This window comes from Macaca thibetana, chromosome 18, assembly GCF_024542745.1.
Source record: "Macaca thibetana thibetana isolate TM-01 chromosome 18, ASM2454274v1, whole genome shotgun sequence".
Taxonomy (NCBI): Eukaryota; Metazoa; Chordata; class Mammalia; order Primates; family Cercopithecidae; genus Macaca; species Macaca thibetana.
The window spans coordinates 62148653-62164278 of NC_065595.1; the positions used below are offsets into that span (position 1 = coordinate 62148653).

General features: G+C 43.2%; 1 protein-coding gene, 1 non-coding gene and 1 pseudogene across 2 annotated transcripts in view; 1 reads left to right on the forward strand and 2 right to left on the reverse strand.

Annotated features, from left to right (window-relative positions):
• Positions 1-681: 681 nt before the first annotated feature.
• On the reverse strand, positions 682-788 carry LOC126941637 (U6 spliceosomal RNA). The gene has a single exon (XR_007721404.1). It is a non-coding gene; the product is annotated as a U6 spliceosomal RNA (small nuclear RNA).
• Positions 789-3870: 3082 nt separating this feature from the next.
• LOC126941101 (chromobox protein homolog 3-like) lies at positions 3871-6527 on the reverse strand (annotated as a pseudogene).
• A 277-nt stretch (positions 6528-6804) lies between these two features.
• The window catches only part of SMCHD1 (structural maintenance of chromosomes flexible hinge domain containing 1), a 150458-nt gene continuing 141636 nt past the window's right edge, over positions 6805-15626 (forward strand). Inside the window, exon 1 of the mRNA XM_050767418.1 lies at positions 6805-7354. Coding sequence (XP_050623375.1) covers positions 7169-7354 — 186 coding nt within the window. The 5' untranslated portion in view covers positions 6805-7168. The remainder of the gene's footprint in view (positions 7355-15626) is intronic.

Sequence of the window (15626 nt, forward strand, 5' to 3'; positions counted from 1 at the left end):
GGAAGTAGAGGCTGCAGTGAGCTGAGATCGTGACACTGCACTCCAGCCTGAGAGACAGAATGAGACCCTTTCTCAAAAACAAAAACAAACAAAAACTGGGAATGAAGGAACTCCAAAATATTCTCTACCAGTTTGGTAGATTTGGGGCTCAAAGTCACAAATCACATTACAGAAAGTATTTTAACTGGCAAAACCTGAATTCATGTCACTAAAATTGTTCTTCTCTCTCCAGAAATAATAAAAATAAATAAATTTGAGAAGATAGAGGTATTAAAAAAATCACTTTCATCCTGTAGAATTCCCCACAAATGGGCAAAATAAAAAATAACCCCCCAAAATCACTTTCCTTGCCCTTCTTTGTATTTATTTATTTATTTATTTAGAGACAGAGTCTCGCTCTGTCGCCAGGCTGGAATGCAGTGGCACGATCTCAGCTCACTGCAACCTGTGCCTCGCAGGTTCAAGCAATTCTCCCGAGTAGCTGGGACTACAGGAGCATGAACCATGCCCAGCTAATTTTTGTATTTTTAGTACAGACGGGGTTTCACCATGTTGCCCAGGATGCTCTTGATCTCTTGAACTCGTGATCTGCCCGTCTCGGCCTCCCAAAGTGCTGGTATTACAGGCGTAAGCCACTACGCCCGGCACTTGCCCTTTATTTTCTAGGTATGTTTATTTTTTTATAATACAGAATGTTTCAGGAATTTGTGTGTCATTCTAGTGCAGCGGCCATGCTAATCTTCTCTGTATCATTCCCATTTTAGTATATGTGCTGCCAAAGCAAGCACAATTTTCTAGGTATTTTTATTTGGGGGAAACTTAATCTCATCAGCAAATCCTAACAAGACTGCTTTTTATTTTCCTTCTTTTTGCCAGCTACCATATATCTGCAATACTTTTTCAAACTCGTCTCATTTCAACATACAGATACAGCGCTATTCTCCCTATCGGGATTTTTGTAAGCCTACCTCTGTTGTGGGAGTGGATGACACAGGGGTTTGGCTGCATGACTAGCTTTGGCCAGTGGGACATTAGAAAATGTAGGCCAGGCACAGTGGCTCACACCTGTAATCCCAACACTTTGGGAGGCCGAGGCAGGCGGATCACCTGAGGTCAGGAGTTCGAGACCTGCCTGGCCAACATGGTAAAACCCTGTCTCTACTAAAAACACAAAAATTAGCCAGGAATGGTGGCACACACCTGTAATCCCAGCTACTAGGGAGGCTGAGGCAGGAGAATCACTTGAACCCGGGAGGTGGAGGTTGCAGGGAGCGGAGATCACGCCATTGTATTCCAGCCTGGGGACAAGAGTGAGACTTCATATCAATCAAAAAAAAAAAAGAAAGAAAACGTGATGCAGACTGGGTGCAGTGGCTCACACCTGTAATCCCAGCATTTTGGGAGGCTGAAGTGGGTGGATCGGAGTTGGAGACCAGCCTGGCCAACGTGGTGAACTCTCATCTCTACTAAAAATACAAAAATTAGCCCGGCATGGTGGCGCACACCTATACTCTCAGCTACTAAGGAGGCTGAGGTGGAAGAATTGTTTGAACTCAGGAGACAGGGGCTGCAGTGAGCCGAGACTGCGCACTGCACTCCAGCCTGGGTGACACAGTGGGACTCTGTCTCAAAAAAAAAAAAAAAAAAAAAAAAAGAAAGAAAAAGAAAGAAAATGTAATGCAAGCAGAGCTTCCGTAAGCACTTGCACACCGGAGCCTTTTCTTTTGGAATGCTGTGACAACCAAGTAAGAAACCAAGCTATGCTATTAAAGATGCCTACTAGAGGAAAATTGAGGCGCTCTAACCAACAGCCTCAGCTGCCAGCCATGTGAGTGAGGCCATTGTGAGCCATCCAGCCTTGGTGAAGTTACCAGCTGACTGAAGCTGAAGTGATCTCAAGTGAGGCCAGCAGAAGATCTGTTCAGCTGAGCTTAGCCCAAATGGTCGATCACAAGCAAATAAATGATTCCTATTTAAGCCACTAAGTCATTTATTTTTAAAAATATAAAGCTACGTATTGATCGCTATTCAGCAGTATCTACAAGAAAGTAAGCAATACACAGTCAGGCAACATTCTTATTACTATAGTGTTATTGTTTTTCCTGGCTTCTTCTGAACCAGTAACCTAAATAGTGAAATGATTGAGCCTACATGTAATCAATGGGTTGAGGTAAAGAAAAAGCATGCAAGTCAAGAGTTTACATTGCAATTGTTCACCCATGTATGCCACCAGGTCTTAAACATCTCTAACCATCTATTTAGTTTCATGAACAAAGACATTCCATGAATTATGACCTTTTGGCCAATATAGCATAAGATTTTCAACTGTTTGTAAAGAAATGGCTCTTCAGAAGGAGTCTTTAAATGCCCACTTAGCTAAGCCTTGCTTGACTAATTAAAACACACCAGTACGGGACTGAGAGTGGTGGTTTATGTCTGCAATGCCAGCACTTTGGGAAGCTGAGGTGGGAGGGTCGCTCAAGGCCGACAGTTCAAGAGCAGCTTGGAAAAGAAAGCAAGACCCTATCTCTAGAAAGAAATTTTAAAATTAGCTGGGTGTGGTGGCACGTGCCTGTAGTCCTAGCTACTTGGGAGGCTGAGGCGGAAGGATTGCTTGAACCCAGGAGTTCAAGGCTGCAGTTAGCTGTAACTGTACCATAGCACACCAGTCTTGGCAACATTACAAGACCGTCTAAAAAAAAAAAAAAAGCCACATCAGTATCTGTCTGGTTTCCTCATCTGAGTAGGGAGGTTGTTGGTGATAAAATTTCTCCTTTTAGAAGGTTTTGCAAATAAACTGTTGCTTTTATATGACTATAGCTGTAGACATTATAGACTCTGACTTGGCTTCCTTTTTTTGAGAAGGAGTTTTGCTCTTATTGCCCAGCCTGGAGTGCAATGGTGCGATCTCAGTTCACCGCAACCTCTGCCTCCCGGGTTCAAGTAGTTCTCCTGCCTCAGCCTCCCAAGTAGCTAAGATTACAGGCATGCACCACCATGCCCGGCTAATTTAGTATTTTTAGGGGAGATGGGGTTTCTCCATGTTGGTCAGGCTGGTCTTGAACTCCCGACCTCAGGTGATCAGCCTGCCTGGCCTCCCAAAGTGCTGGGATTACAGGCATGAGCCACCACACCCGGCTCTGATTTGGCTTCTTTAAATTGTACAATTTAAATTGTTTACATTGCATTTAACTTGGCCAATTAATTACAAATTATTCAATTTGAAACATTGTGGCTTTAGGAAAAATTTTAACTTAAGGTGATCTATTCCTTGGGCTGCTTAGAATGATGGCATTCCAGAAGAAAACTTGAATTTACCCATGATTGTGAAATGCCATTTCTTAGGTCATGTAAAAAGCAAAACCACAACTATGTATGTATGTATTTACATATACACAAACAAACAAAAATTCAGAATAGCTTTAGGCATTATAGGTTAAACACAAGTTATGATTGAGTAACGATTATGGAAAATGTTCCCAACATTTAGAAAAGCTGTTCTCCAATGCAGAGGAAATAATATACCATGGAATCAAATATTCTTTTCTGGTAAATAAAGCAGCTACAGAAAGCTTTTTTCTACATGTTCAAAAGTAACAAGTGCTATTGATGAAAAACCCCCAACAAATCCCCAAAACAAACCCCAAAAACTCTCTCGATTCTACTTCAAAACAAGATTTTGAAGTAGAAAATAGATTTCATTAGAAAACAGCTGGTTGGGCACGGTGGCTCATATCTGTAGTCCCAGCACTTTTGGGAAGCCAAGGCAGGAGGATCACTTGAGCCCAGAGTTTGAGACCAACCTGGGCAACATAGTGAGACTCTATCTCTATTTTTTAAAAAAATAGAATATTTCACACTAATAAGAAAATCAAGACCTAGGTTTTACACACGCACACACACACTATATGGCAGTATACTGCAGTGCAACAATTTTTGAGTTTCATCTTCTGGACAGGAATGCCAAGTTAGTCTCTCTTCATAAAAATAATTTGCAATTTGAGGACACTTCGTGTTTGCCTCTTTGCCAGCACCGCGTTGGCCTCATCGGAATCTTTCCATTCCGTTAGAAACATTAATTCTTCACTGCAGTCTGTGGCACCAATTGTTTGCTTAGGATCAAGAGTCCCCTGGTTTTTCAGTAGCATCCCTTTCACCTGCTGTCATCAGATTCACTATCGGATAAAGATTTTCTTTTTGTACTATCTTTTCCTTTACCAGTTTTTTTGAGGATTAAGAAATAGTTCAATTAGGAAAATCTAAGTTTTCTGCAGGTTCTCAATTATTGTCAGCAAGTGTAAATCCATTCCGTTTCAGGGAATATTCTACCTTCCCATTCACTACACTTTGGTGTAGTACTTTTTCCACCATAAAATCCTCAGGCTCTGCTCCATCAGCTTTTTTATACCTTTTCCATTAAGTCTTTTGTCCCTTTTTTTTTTTTTTGCAATGTACTGTGGCCCTCAGTATCCTTAGGTTCCGCCTGCCTGGATTCTATCAACTGAGGATAGAACATATTTTAAAATCACAATAAAACAACAAAAAATCCAAATGAAAAACAATACAGTATAACAACCCATTTACATAGCATTTATATTGTATTAGGTATTATAAGTAATCTAGACATGATTTAAAGTATGCAGGAGAATGTCTGTAGGTTGTATGCAAATACTTCACCATTTTATATGAGGGACTTGAGCAGCCTTGGATTTTCCTATCCATGGGGGTCCTGGTCTAGAAACCATTTTCACAAGGATACCAAAGGACGACTGTAGTTTTACTGGAGGCCATTTTTAATTGCAGACATGAAGGGCCATTGTTCACCACCTCTGAGCTGCACCTGGTCTGGGTCTGTGCTGCCTGACTGACGCTTGAGCTAAATCCAAGGAGGATGGGAATGGGGAACTTCTTCAGGGACCACTAAATTTGGGGGAAGTTTGTTATGTAGCAATAAATGATACAAGGCCACTTAAATATTTTACTCTGTAGAAAGATAGCTAATTAAAATAAAAATTAAGAGTCAATTGAAGAGAACTAATTAAGGAACTGGGTCATTTCAAACGCTTTTATTTACTTGTGATGAAAATTAAATAAATAACAAACTCATCATCTTTCTTTGATAAAAAAATTGTTTGATATTCTGAGAACAAAAGTGATGCCATACTGCCATTAATAAACTGATTCAGACTCGATCTGTCAACAAGATAAGACATCAATGTTACCACTAAGAGCTGCCCATAATACTGCAGTACACTTCTCTGGCACCATTAAAAAAAAAATCTCTTAGAGATGATCCTGAAATCTCTTCTAAAGACATGAAAGAGGTGTGCTTGTATAATTTGGTATTACAGAGAAATGAGAAATTGCCCTGATGACGAACCTCCAGCTCTAATCTCAATTTGCTGAAGTAGAGAGGCAATTCATCTTACCCATTAACTAAGAATTAGAAAAACAATCTGTGTTTTTCTTTGAGTCATTTAACTCAAACACCGCTATATAAAGGAATAGAAAGAGACATTCTCATGAATTTGAAAGGTAAATAAAACATCAGACTTCAAAGAAATCCCATTAGAATCAGGGATTACTTTTTTGTTTTCTCTTCCTCCACCTCCACCTTAAGGAACATACACATCATTTGGCCACAATTTGTCTTTCCAATTTTATCTTCCACCATCTACCGCTCAGTTTTCCCCACTTCTAGCCAAACGATTTATGTTCCCCAAACACGCCTTCACAATTTCGTTCCAATTGGTGTCTACCTCTAGCATATGTGTAGTCAATTATACATACATACGCCACGACCTTGAAACGTCTTGACATCAACAAGCAAATCTAGGTTTCTAACATAACACTTTTACCTGTAAGTCTGTCCATACAACGTTTTAGCAAACCTAGTAAAACAGAAAACGCATTATTATCCAGGCTTATAGTCTGGGATTTGAAAAACCCAGAAACCTTTGGGTTTCTGAATTTACATATCACTCTCAAGTATACAATAGTCACGACTTCTAAGAATTGGAGAGTAAACCTAGTCTTCTAACAATGGCATTTTATTTGTTGAGTTAGGGCACTACCTGCCCATGATAAGGATAGTTAAAGAAACGTTGCCCAGTAATGACGATTAAAGGCTTTTATTGAAAACGCATTAGGCCTTATGAATTTTGCGAAGATCTAATTTAACCCCGGTAACTGTGGCGTGGATTCTTTCACAATTTACAGGTACGTGGGAGACCGCGAAGCGCAGGTAGCGAGAAAACTAGGGCACTGGAGTCACCTCCGCACCCCGAATGCCGTCGGCGCTCCAGAGACCCCAGAGGGTGCGGGCGGGGACGCTGTGACGTCACAGAGTGCCCTTCTGACGTTCTCACGGACCAGCTTCGCGGTGCTCGCTTCGGGGGACTCTGCACCCGGCGAGTACCGCGGGCCTGAAGCTTCCCGCCACCGCGTCCACGCGACCCAGCCGCAGAGGGCTTAGCCAGCCGGCGCGGCGCCGCGAGCTCGACACCTATAAGCTCAGTCAGGATCATGGCGAGGCGGGAGGCCAGCGGGGCCCTTTCCGCCGAAAGAACACAGCTCTTCAGGAGATTCCCCCGCTGCCCCCGAGCCCTGCTCTCCAGGCTCGGCTTCTGAGGACAACCCGCAGGGCGCAGGCGCCCGCGAAGGACTCAGCCTCCCTCCAACTCCGCGAGGACCGAGGAGGCGGGCCCCGGGCGCGCGCGCGGAGAAGCCCCGCCCCTGCCCGCGCGGCCTGCTGGATTCGCTCCGCCCCCTCGCTGCCGCCCGCCGCCCGCCACCCGCCACCCCTCTTCCTCCTGCGCCACAGTCCCGGCGGCGGCTCTGGTCGTAGGTCGCGCCGGGAGGCTCGCGTAGGCGGCGATAGGCGCTGGGCCCGGGCCCGGTGAGGAGCGCGCCGCGCGTCCCCTTCTCCTCAGGAGTGGCGGGGCGCGGAAGTGACGTGGTGCACGGGCAGGAGCGCGTTTGAATCGGTTCCCGGGTGATCCTCGCGCCTGCCGCTGCTCGGCCGCCGCCGCTGAGGAGGAGCTGCAGCGCGCCGGGCCGAGGCCTCGAGCCGCCCTGGGAGCTGGAGCTGAGGCGCCGCGCGGAGCGCGCACCTCAGCCCTGAGCCTGGCGGCGGCCGGCATCGCTGTCTTTTCTCCTTCTCCCCAATATGGCAGCGGCGGACGGCGGCGGGCCCGGCGGGGCCTCTGTGGGGACTAAGGAGGATGGCGGAGGCGTCGGCCACAGGACGGTGTACTTGTTTGACCGGCGCGAAAAGGAGTCCGAGCTCGGGGACCGGTCTCTGCAGGTCGGGGAGCGCTCGGACTACGCGGGATTTCGCGCCTCTGTGTGTCAGGTACGCGGAGGGGCGAGGAAGGGATGTGCGTGTAGACTTGGGGGTGGGAGGGTGACGAGAAACTCAACTTGCTCACCGAGGGCAATAAACCTGTCACCCGGTCCTGGTCCTGCGGCCTTGGCTTCTCCCTCCCAGGTGCCCGCCATGTCCGTGACCTGGTGGCCGGACGCGTCGGGCGGGCCCTGGCCCGGGCCTCGGAGTGCAGAGCCGGCTCCTCCGTGGCCTTCCCTCTGCCTCCGCTCCTTCCACGGGAGGCCTTGCGGCCCCGGGTTGAGACCTCAGCGTGTGTGGGCCCTGGGCGCGCTTAGCCCGATCGCGGCCCTGCAGTCTAGGGAAAGCCGTTGGTGTCTGTTTTTACTTTGTAACTTTTTTAAAACGAGAGAAGGGAGTTAACACCCAGGGGCTCTGCTGTGAGTGTTGCGACGGTGAGAAGTTGTGAAATTCCTGGAGTCGATCTCCCCCGAGTTCGTTAGATGATGCGGGGTGTCCCCGGGTTGCCCTGTCAAGGTTGCAGGTCCTTCTGGGGCGGGGCCGGGTGGAGGGGAGTCCTTCCGCACGGAGACACTTGTCCAGGTCAGCTCTGCAGGTAGAGCTGGCCTTCTGATGTGCTGAGCCCTAACCCTTGGGAATTCCTAAACCGAGTCAGAGGTTGGTGTGGGTGACTGCGGGACACCAGAGAACGTATCTACCCCGTGTATTGGTTTGCTTTAAAAATCAACGTGTAGGGAAATCTGCTTTAAACTGTGATGTACTTTATAGATATGAGGTGGTGGCATTGCCTGAGCTTTGAAGAAGGAATATTGTCATGCTCTGAATTAACCACATGAGGTCCCTTTTTAAGCTGTTAAGAACACTTAGCTTCCAAGGAAAAAAAAGAACTTTGAAGCGGTGTTTTGTCTTGAGGCTGATAAGTTTAGAAATGTTCTAGACCATGTAACTGTATGGTTGCTGAAATAATTGAAATTATGATCCGTAGAATGCAAACGATTTGGGACGTAAGGCCTTTCTTTTGTTCACAGCTGTAGTCCTAGCGTCTAGAACTGTGCCTGCCACATTGTAAATGCCCAGATTAGAATGGATAAATGAATGAAGACAAAAACCTATCTACTCAAGTTAATTCTGTGCCTGAATGTAGTAGATTCCCTTTGTGTTTGAAAGGTGAATGAATGCTCTTTTTTGTTGAATGTTTTGTATTCAGAACCATTCTACAAAAGGGAAACTTTTTACGTTTATTATGTTTATTGTAAAAATATCAGTAAAGAAAATATGGAAGGGGGGGAGAAAGTAAATATTTTACTCGCTGTAAAACTGCTGTATGACTACTCTTAGCACCTGAGAGTACTCTTCTCAGCCTTCCTCCTCCTTCACACTCCATTTTTTAAATTACTAAAATCTGTGTTTTATATTCTTTAATTTTTTCACTTAATAGTGTCAGAAGTGTCTTTTAATGTAGGTCTTCAAGTCAAAATTTGAAATAGTCCATTTGCTACCACTATTTACGTAACCAAATCTCTCCTTTCTGTTGAAGTTTACATTACTTTTAATTTTTTTTATTTTAACTAATTCATTTTAGCTATAATGAATGTTTTCCCAGGCTCAGATATGCCCAGGCTCAGGTGATCCTCCCACCTCAGTCTCCGAAGTAGCCACCACGCCCAGCTATTTTTTTTTTTCGTATTTTTCGTACATACGGGGTTTTTGCTGTGTTGCCCAGGCTCGTCTCGACCTCATGGGCTCAAGAGGTCCACCTGCCTCCCGAAGTGCTGGGATTACTGGCGTGAGCCGAAGTGCTGGGATTACTGGTGTGAGCCCCTGCACCCGGCGGAAAAACGTCTTTTAATACATAGCCTTTTTTTTTTTTTTTTTTTGAGACGGAGTCTCGCTCTGTCTCCCAGGCTGGAGTGCAGTGGCCGGATCTCAGCTCACTGCAAGCTCCGCCTCCCAGGTCCACGCCATTCTCCTGCCTCAGCCTCCCGAGTAGCTGGGACTACAGGCGCCCGCCACCTCACCCGGCTAGTTTTTTTTTGTATTTTTTAGTAGAGACGGGGTTTCACCGTGTTAGCCAGGATGGTCTCGATCTCCTGACCTCATGATCCGCCCGTCTCGGCCTCCCAAAGTGCTGGGATTACAGGCTTGAGCCACCGCGCCCGGCCAATACATAGCCTTTTATGTCTTTATTATTGCTTGCTTAGTTTGAAATCTTAGAACTGGATCAAAGATGAGACATATCTTTAAAGCTCTTGTTTCGTATTTTAAAATTGCTTTTTGAAAATGTTTTGCTACTTTACCCTTCCTCTAGAAATGCACTATTTCCCTCTTTTTTCTTGTAAGATGTCTCGGTAACTCTTAGATAAATAGAGGAAGTATAAGTGGCCTATTATTACAGAAGTATAAACACAGTCTTGGAGATGGTGACTCATTACTCAGATAGTAAAACTCAAGTTAGTATTCAAACCCAGAACCTCTGTTCGTTCTGTTATACTCCTCAAATGGCATTCTTTGTTGTAGGGAACAGGTGTATTTATTCCTTCCTTCAATATTTCAACTGGAAAACCAAGGAAAATATTTCTTTTAACTAATTATTTTCCTCCTTCCTCCCACTTTATCCTGCTAGAAAACATTTTAAATTTAGTTAAAAATGAGAGGAACCAACTAGTAAGAAAAAAGAAGGCTGGGAAGGCTAACTTTTTTGTTGTTAGACTTCTTTTAAGCATTATTAGATTACGCCTCTGATCCCATAACTTTGTCTCCATTACGTACTCGAAGAATTGAATTAAGTCATTGAATTAATAATCTGAGATTACATGGTCAACAAGCAGTGAAACTGGGTTTGGAATTTAGGTCAGTTTGATTCCAAAGCGCATATATATATATATATATATATATTTTTTTTTTTTTTTTTTTCTTTTCTTCTTTTTCACTACTCCACACTCTTTATTAGAATCATCACTTTTGTCCCTAGGGGAAGAGACAAAATAATATACTAAAGTTTTTGTTAAAATGTAAATTAAACCAATAAATGTTTGTAGTGTCAGGCACTATTATGGATGATCCTAAACTTATTTATTTATTTATGTTTTTTTGAGACAGAGTCTCGCTCTCACCCGTGCTGGAGTGCGGTGGCGCCATCTTGGCTCACTGCAACCTCTGTCTCCCAGGTTCAAGTGATTCTCCTGCCTCGGCCTCCTGAGTAGCTGGGATTACAGGTGCCTGCCACCCCTCCTGGCTAATTTTTATACTTTTAGTAGAGATGGGGTTTTGCCACGTTGGCCAAGCTGATCTTGAACTCCTGACCTCAGGTGATCCACCTGCCTTGGCCTCCCAAAGTCCTGGGATTACAGGTGTGAGCCACCACGCCGGGCTCTAAATTGTTATTTGAATAAAGTTCACCTCATGGAAAAGGAGAGGGAAGAAATGGAAAGGACAAATCTGCAAGAAGCCCTTAGACCTCTGATAAGCAGCTGTTGACTCACTTGAGCCCTTATGGCCTTGCAGAATCAACGATTAGAAGATGACTCATTTGGTTAGTCCTTAAATATGCCCAGATATTAAGCCCCATGTGTGCATATCCCCCCACCACCCATTTGAAGAAGTTGTCTACTTTTTCCTTTGTGTGGCTCCAGTGTTTTTTGTTTTGCGGCTATATTCTAGGTGCTTTGTATTTTAATGTAAGATTTACTCATCAATTTCTACAATAAACCTGATATTTTGGGGAAAAAAAAAAGCAAAAAACAATTGTGTAGCAAGTGCCATAGTAGGGGAACGAAATATAATGGAGCCACATTAAAAGCTGGCTAGTTTGCGGAGTTTCAGAGCAATGCTAATTAAGGTATGTAGTTTCTGACTAATCCATGGATGAAAATTACCTGTTGTTCAGAGATAGTGAAAGAAAATAATTTTTAAAATAAAATTAACTGATCATTTTGGTAGGTAATCATTTTACACACTGCAAGTCAGTTGGTCCTTAAATATTTAAGAGATGTTGGGGCTGGCATGGTGGCTTACGCCTGTAATCCCAACACTTTGGGAGGCCGAGGCGGGCGGATCACCTGAGGTCAGGAATTAGAGATCAGCCTGGCCAACATGGTGAAACCCCGTCTCTACTAAAAATACAAAAACTAGCTGGATCTGGTGGCGGGTGCCTGTAATCCCAGCTACTCGAGAGGCTAAGGCAGGGAGAATCACTGGAACCCGGGAGTCGGAAGTTGCAGTGAGCCGAGAACACACCACTGCACTCTAGTCTGGGTGGCAGAGCGAGACTGTCTCAAAAAACAAACAAACAATAATAAAATAAAATACTTAGAAAAATTGTGAATTCAAGAAATAATTTTTATAGATGAAGCAGGGAAAACAAATAGTTTGTGTGTCTTAAATAATAATAGATTTATATATTAAAAATCCATGTTTTTTGTTTTTTTTTTTTTTTGAGATGGAGTTTTGCTCTTGTCACCCAGGCTGGAGTGCAATGGTGCAATCTTGGCTTACTGTAACCTCCGCCTCCCAAGTTCAGGCGATTCTCCTGCTTCAGCCTCCCGAATAGCTGGAATTACAGGCACCAGCTATCATGCCCAGCTAATTTTTGTGTTTTTAGTAGAGATGGGGTTTTACCATGTTGGCCAGGGTGGTCTGGAACTCCTGACCTCAGGTGATCCACCCACCTCGGCCTCCCAAAGTGCTGGGATTACAGGCATGAGCCACTGTGCCCCGTGAAAAATCCATGGATATTTAATATGGATGAAAAATCCATGGATATTTAATGTGGATTTTTGATGTGGATTAAAAACCATGGATTTTTATTATGGATTAATTTTAAAGTTTATTGCCGCACTATTTACAATAGTAAAGACTTGGAACCAACCCAAATGCCTATTGATGATCAACTGGATAAAGATAATGTAGCACATAGACACCATGGAATACTATGCAGCCATAAAAAGAAATGAGATCATGTCCTTTGCAGGAACATGGATGAAGCTGGAAGCCATCATTCTCAGCAAACTAACACAGGAACAGCAAACCAAACACTGCGTGTTCTCTCTCTTAAGTGGGAGTTGAACAATGAGAACACATGGACATAGGGAGGGGAACATCACACACCAGGACCTGTTGTAGAGTAGGAGGCAAGGGGAGGGAGAGCATTAGGACAAATACCTAACGCATGTGGGGCTTAAAACCTAGATAATGGGTTGATAGATGCGGCAAACCACCATGGCACATGTATATCTGTGTAACAAACCTGTATGTTCTGCACATATATCCAGGAACTTAAAAAAAAAAAAAAGATATTTTATGTGTCTTAATTGAATTATAATAGATTTATAGACTAAAAATCTGTGGGTTTTTATGGATTAAAAATCTGTGGGTTTTTAATGTGGATTAAAAATCAGAAGAAAATGAACTCTTTGGTCCAGTGCAGGAAAATACAGGCAAAACTGGATACAATTAGATGTTCAGGAATGATAACACAGTTGTCAATGTTTGAAGAAGAGAATAAGGTGCTAGCATTCCTATCTGTAGATAATTTGACAGCTGGGAAATAGGGGGAGTCTTCTATGTAGTTAGTGAAGGCTAAATGAACTATTATATGCAATTATCCTAGAAAAGTACTCAAACATTAAAAAATAAAAAAAAATTAGACTTATGTGGGATTATATGGAATAATTAGATAGAAATACTTTGTAGGTGAACATAGGTCTTAAAAAAATCATTTATTTGCACATAGTTTTTCAGTACCTATAAAAGCACATTTTGTTCTGCAGGATGCATAATTATATGATATAACAAGTGGGACATTGGCCAGGCCTGGTGGCTCACGACTCTAATCCCAGCACTTTGGGAGGCTGAGGCAGGCGGATCACCTGAGGTCAGGAGTTTGAGACCAGCCTGACCAACATGGTGAAACTCTGTCTCTACTAAAAATACAAAAATTAGCCAGGTGTGGTGGCGCACGCCTGTAGTCCCAGCTACTTGAAAGGCTGAGGCAGGAGAATGGTGTGAACCTGGGAGGCGGAGCTTGCAGTGAGCTGAGATTGTGCCATTGCACTCCAGTCTGGGCAACAGAGCGAGACTCCGTCTCAACAACAGTGACAACAACAACAAAAAACCCAAAAAACAAACAAACAAAAAAAAATTGGGACATCATAGAAATAAAAAAGTAGTAATGAATTAAAAAATACACCACTGTCATGGTTATATAAAACCTAATAAAAATCTGTAGGGTCAGATTTTGTCTCTGTTAAACAAATAGAATCTTCCCAGTCAGTTTATGTTTATGGCTTTATTTTTCTAGGGTGGAATTGCATGGAATATGAGTATCTTTTAAGTTTACTAAAGTATGCCAAACTAATTACTTTCTTTACGTTTGACTTTTTTTCAGTCATATCAGCAGTGCATTTCTCTGTACAGAGGCCTACACTTGATGGGCTCGGAATTTAACATTTTTGCCTACCTGATAAGAATAAGTGATATTAATTTCTCTGATAACTAGTGATGTTGATCTTTTTATGTTGTCTGGGTCTTTTTCTTTATGACTTGTGCTATTTGCATCTTTTGAGACAGGGTCTCACTCAGAAGTCACCCAAGCTGGAGTGCAGTAGTGTGTGATCACGGCTCACTGCAGCCTCGGCCTCCTAGGCTCAGGGGATCCTCCAACTTCAGCCTCTTTGAGTGGCTGTGACTACACGTGTGTACCACCATGCCGTTATTTATTTATTTTTTTTCCATTTTTACCACATTTTTTTCCATTTTTACCACATTGCCCAGACTGGTCTCCAACTCCTGAGCTCAAGCAATCCACCCACCTTGGCCTCCCAAAGTGCTGGGATTGCAGCTGTGAACCACTGTGCCTGGCTCACTGTTTGTACCTTTTCAGAAATCCCTTTATGTTCACTCAAAATTATTTCCTTATGTTTCCTTTTACAATTTTGGGCTAAAGTACAGCTGCTTTAATTCTCCTGGAATTTATTTTTGTGTAAGTTAAGGTGCGGATTTTATCTGTTTCCATGTTGAGACAACTAGTTGTCTTAATATCATTCATTGGATAATTTATTCTTTCCCCACCAATTTGTAATGTCACCTCTCCTGTTTGCTAGGCTCTCCATGCATATATATGTGGACCTGTTTTAGGGCCCTCTATTCTTTTCCACTGGTCTATTCCAGGATATTTTAAAGTAGAAATTTTCTTATGAAAAGCTTCGGACACATACAAAGAGAGAATCATGTTATGAACCCTAGTGTACTCCTCCAGATTCAAGTTAACAGGAATTTACCACACTAGCATTTTTGTCTTTTGTAATGTATTTAAGGCATATTCTAAGTCTTAGGTCATTTCACCCCATATACTTCAGCATGGATATGTATTATCAAACCATTAAAATTAAGCATTTTTAATATTATCTAATGTCCCTGTCCATATTGAGTTCTCTGAATGTTTAAAAGTATCTTTTTATAGTTGGTTTAAATCAGGATCTGCCGTAGTTCTCACGTTAAACTGGTTTTTTTGTGTTTCCTAATTATTTTCAATTTAAAGCATTTGAGCAAATTCCTCTTCCCCCAGGCTCTTTAGTTTTCCTGCAGTTGACCTCTTGAAGAAATCAACTAGGTCTTTAATATTCCACATTATGGATTTGTTTGTGCTGTTTTTCGATGTTACTTAATTTGTTTTATCTCCGTATATATTCTGTAAACTAGAAGTTAGCTTTAAAGGCTTGATTTGATTTAGGTTCAACTTCTTTGGGGTCAGGAGGCAAATACTACTTTGTAGGTAGTACTGATACTTCATATGGCATTACATTGGGAGGCACAGGATGCGTGGGTGTTTCACCCAGTCATAGCAATGCTAACATTAAAATCTTGGGATTCATGTGATTTCAGCAGGATGCCTTCATAAGGAGGTTTTGATCTGATTTGCCACTCCTCCTGTATTTATTAGCTGGAATTCTTTAAAGAACAACATTGGCCGGGCGCGGTGGCTCAAGCCTGTAATCCCAGCACTTTGGGAGGCCGAGACGGGTGGATCACGAGGTCAGGAGATCGAGACCATCCTGGCTAACACGGTGAAACCCCGTCTCTACTAAAATATACAAAAAACTAGCCGGGCGCGGTGGCGGGCGCCTGTAGTCCCAGCTACTCGGGAGGCTGAGGCAGGAGAATGGCGTAAACCCGGGAGGCGGAGCTTGCAGTGAGCTGAGATCCAGCCACTGCACTCCAGCCTGGGCGACAGAGCGAGACTCCGTCTCAAAAAAAAAAAAAAAAAGAACAACATTGCATCATC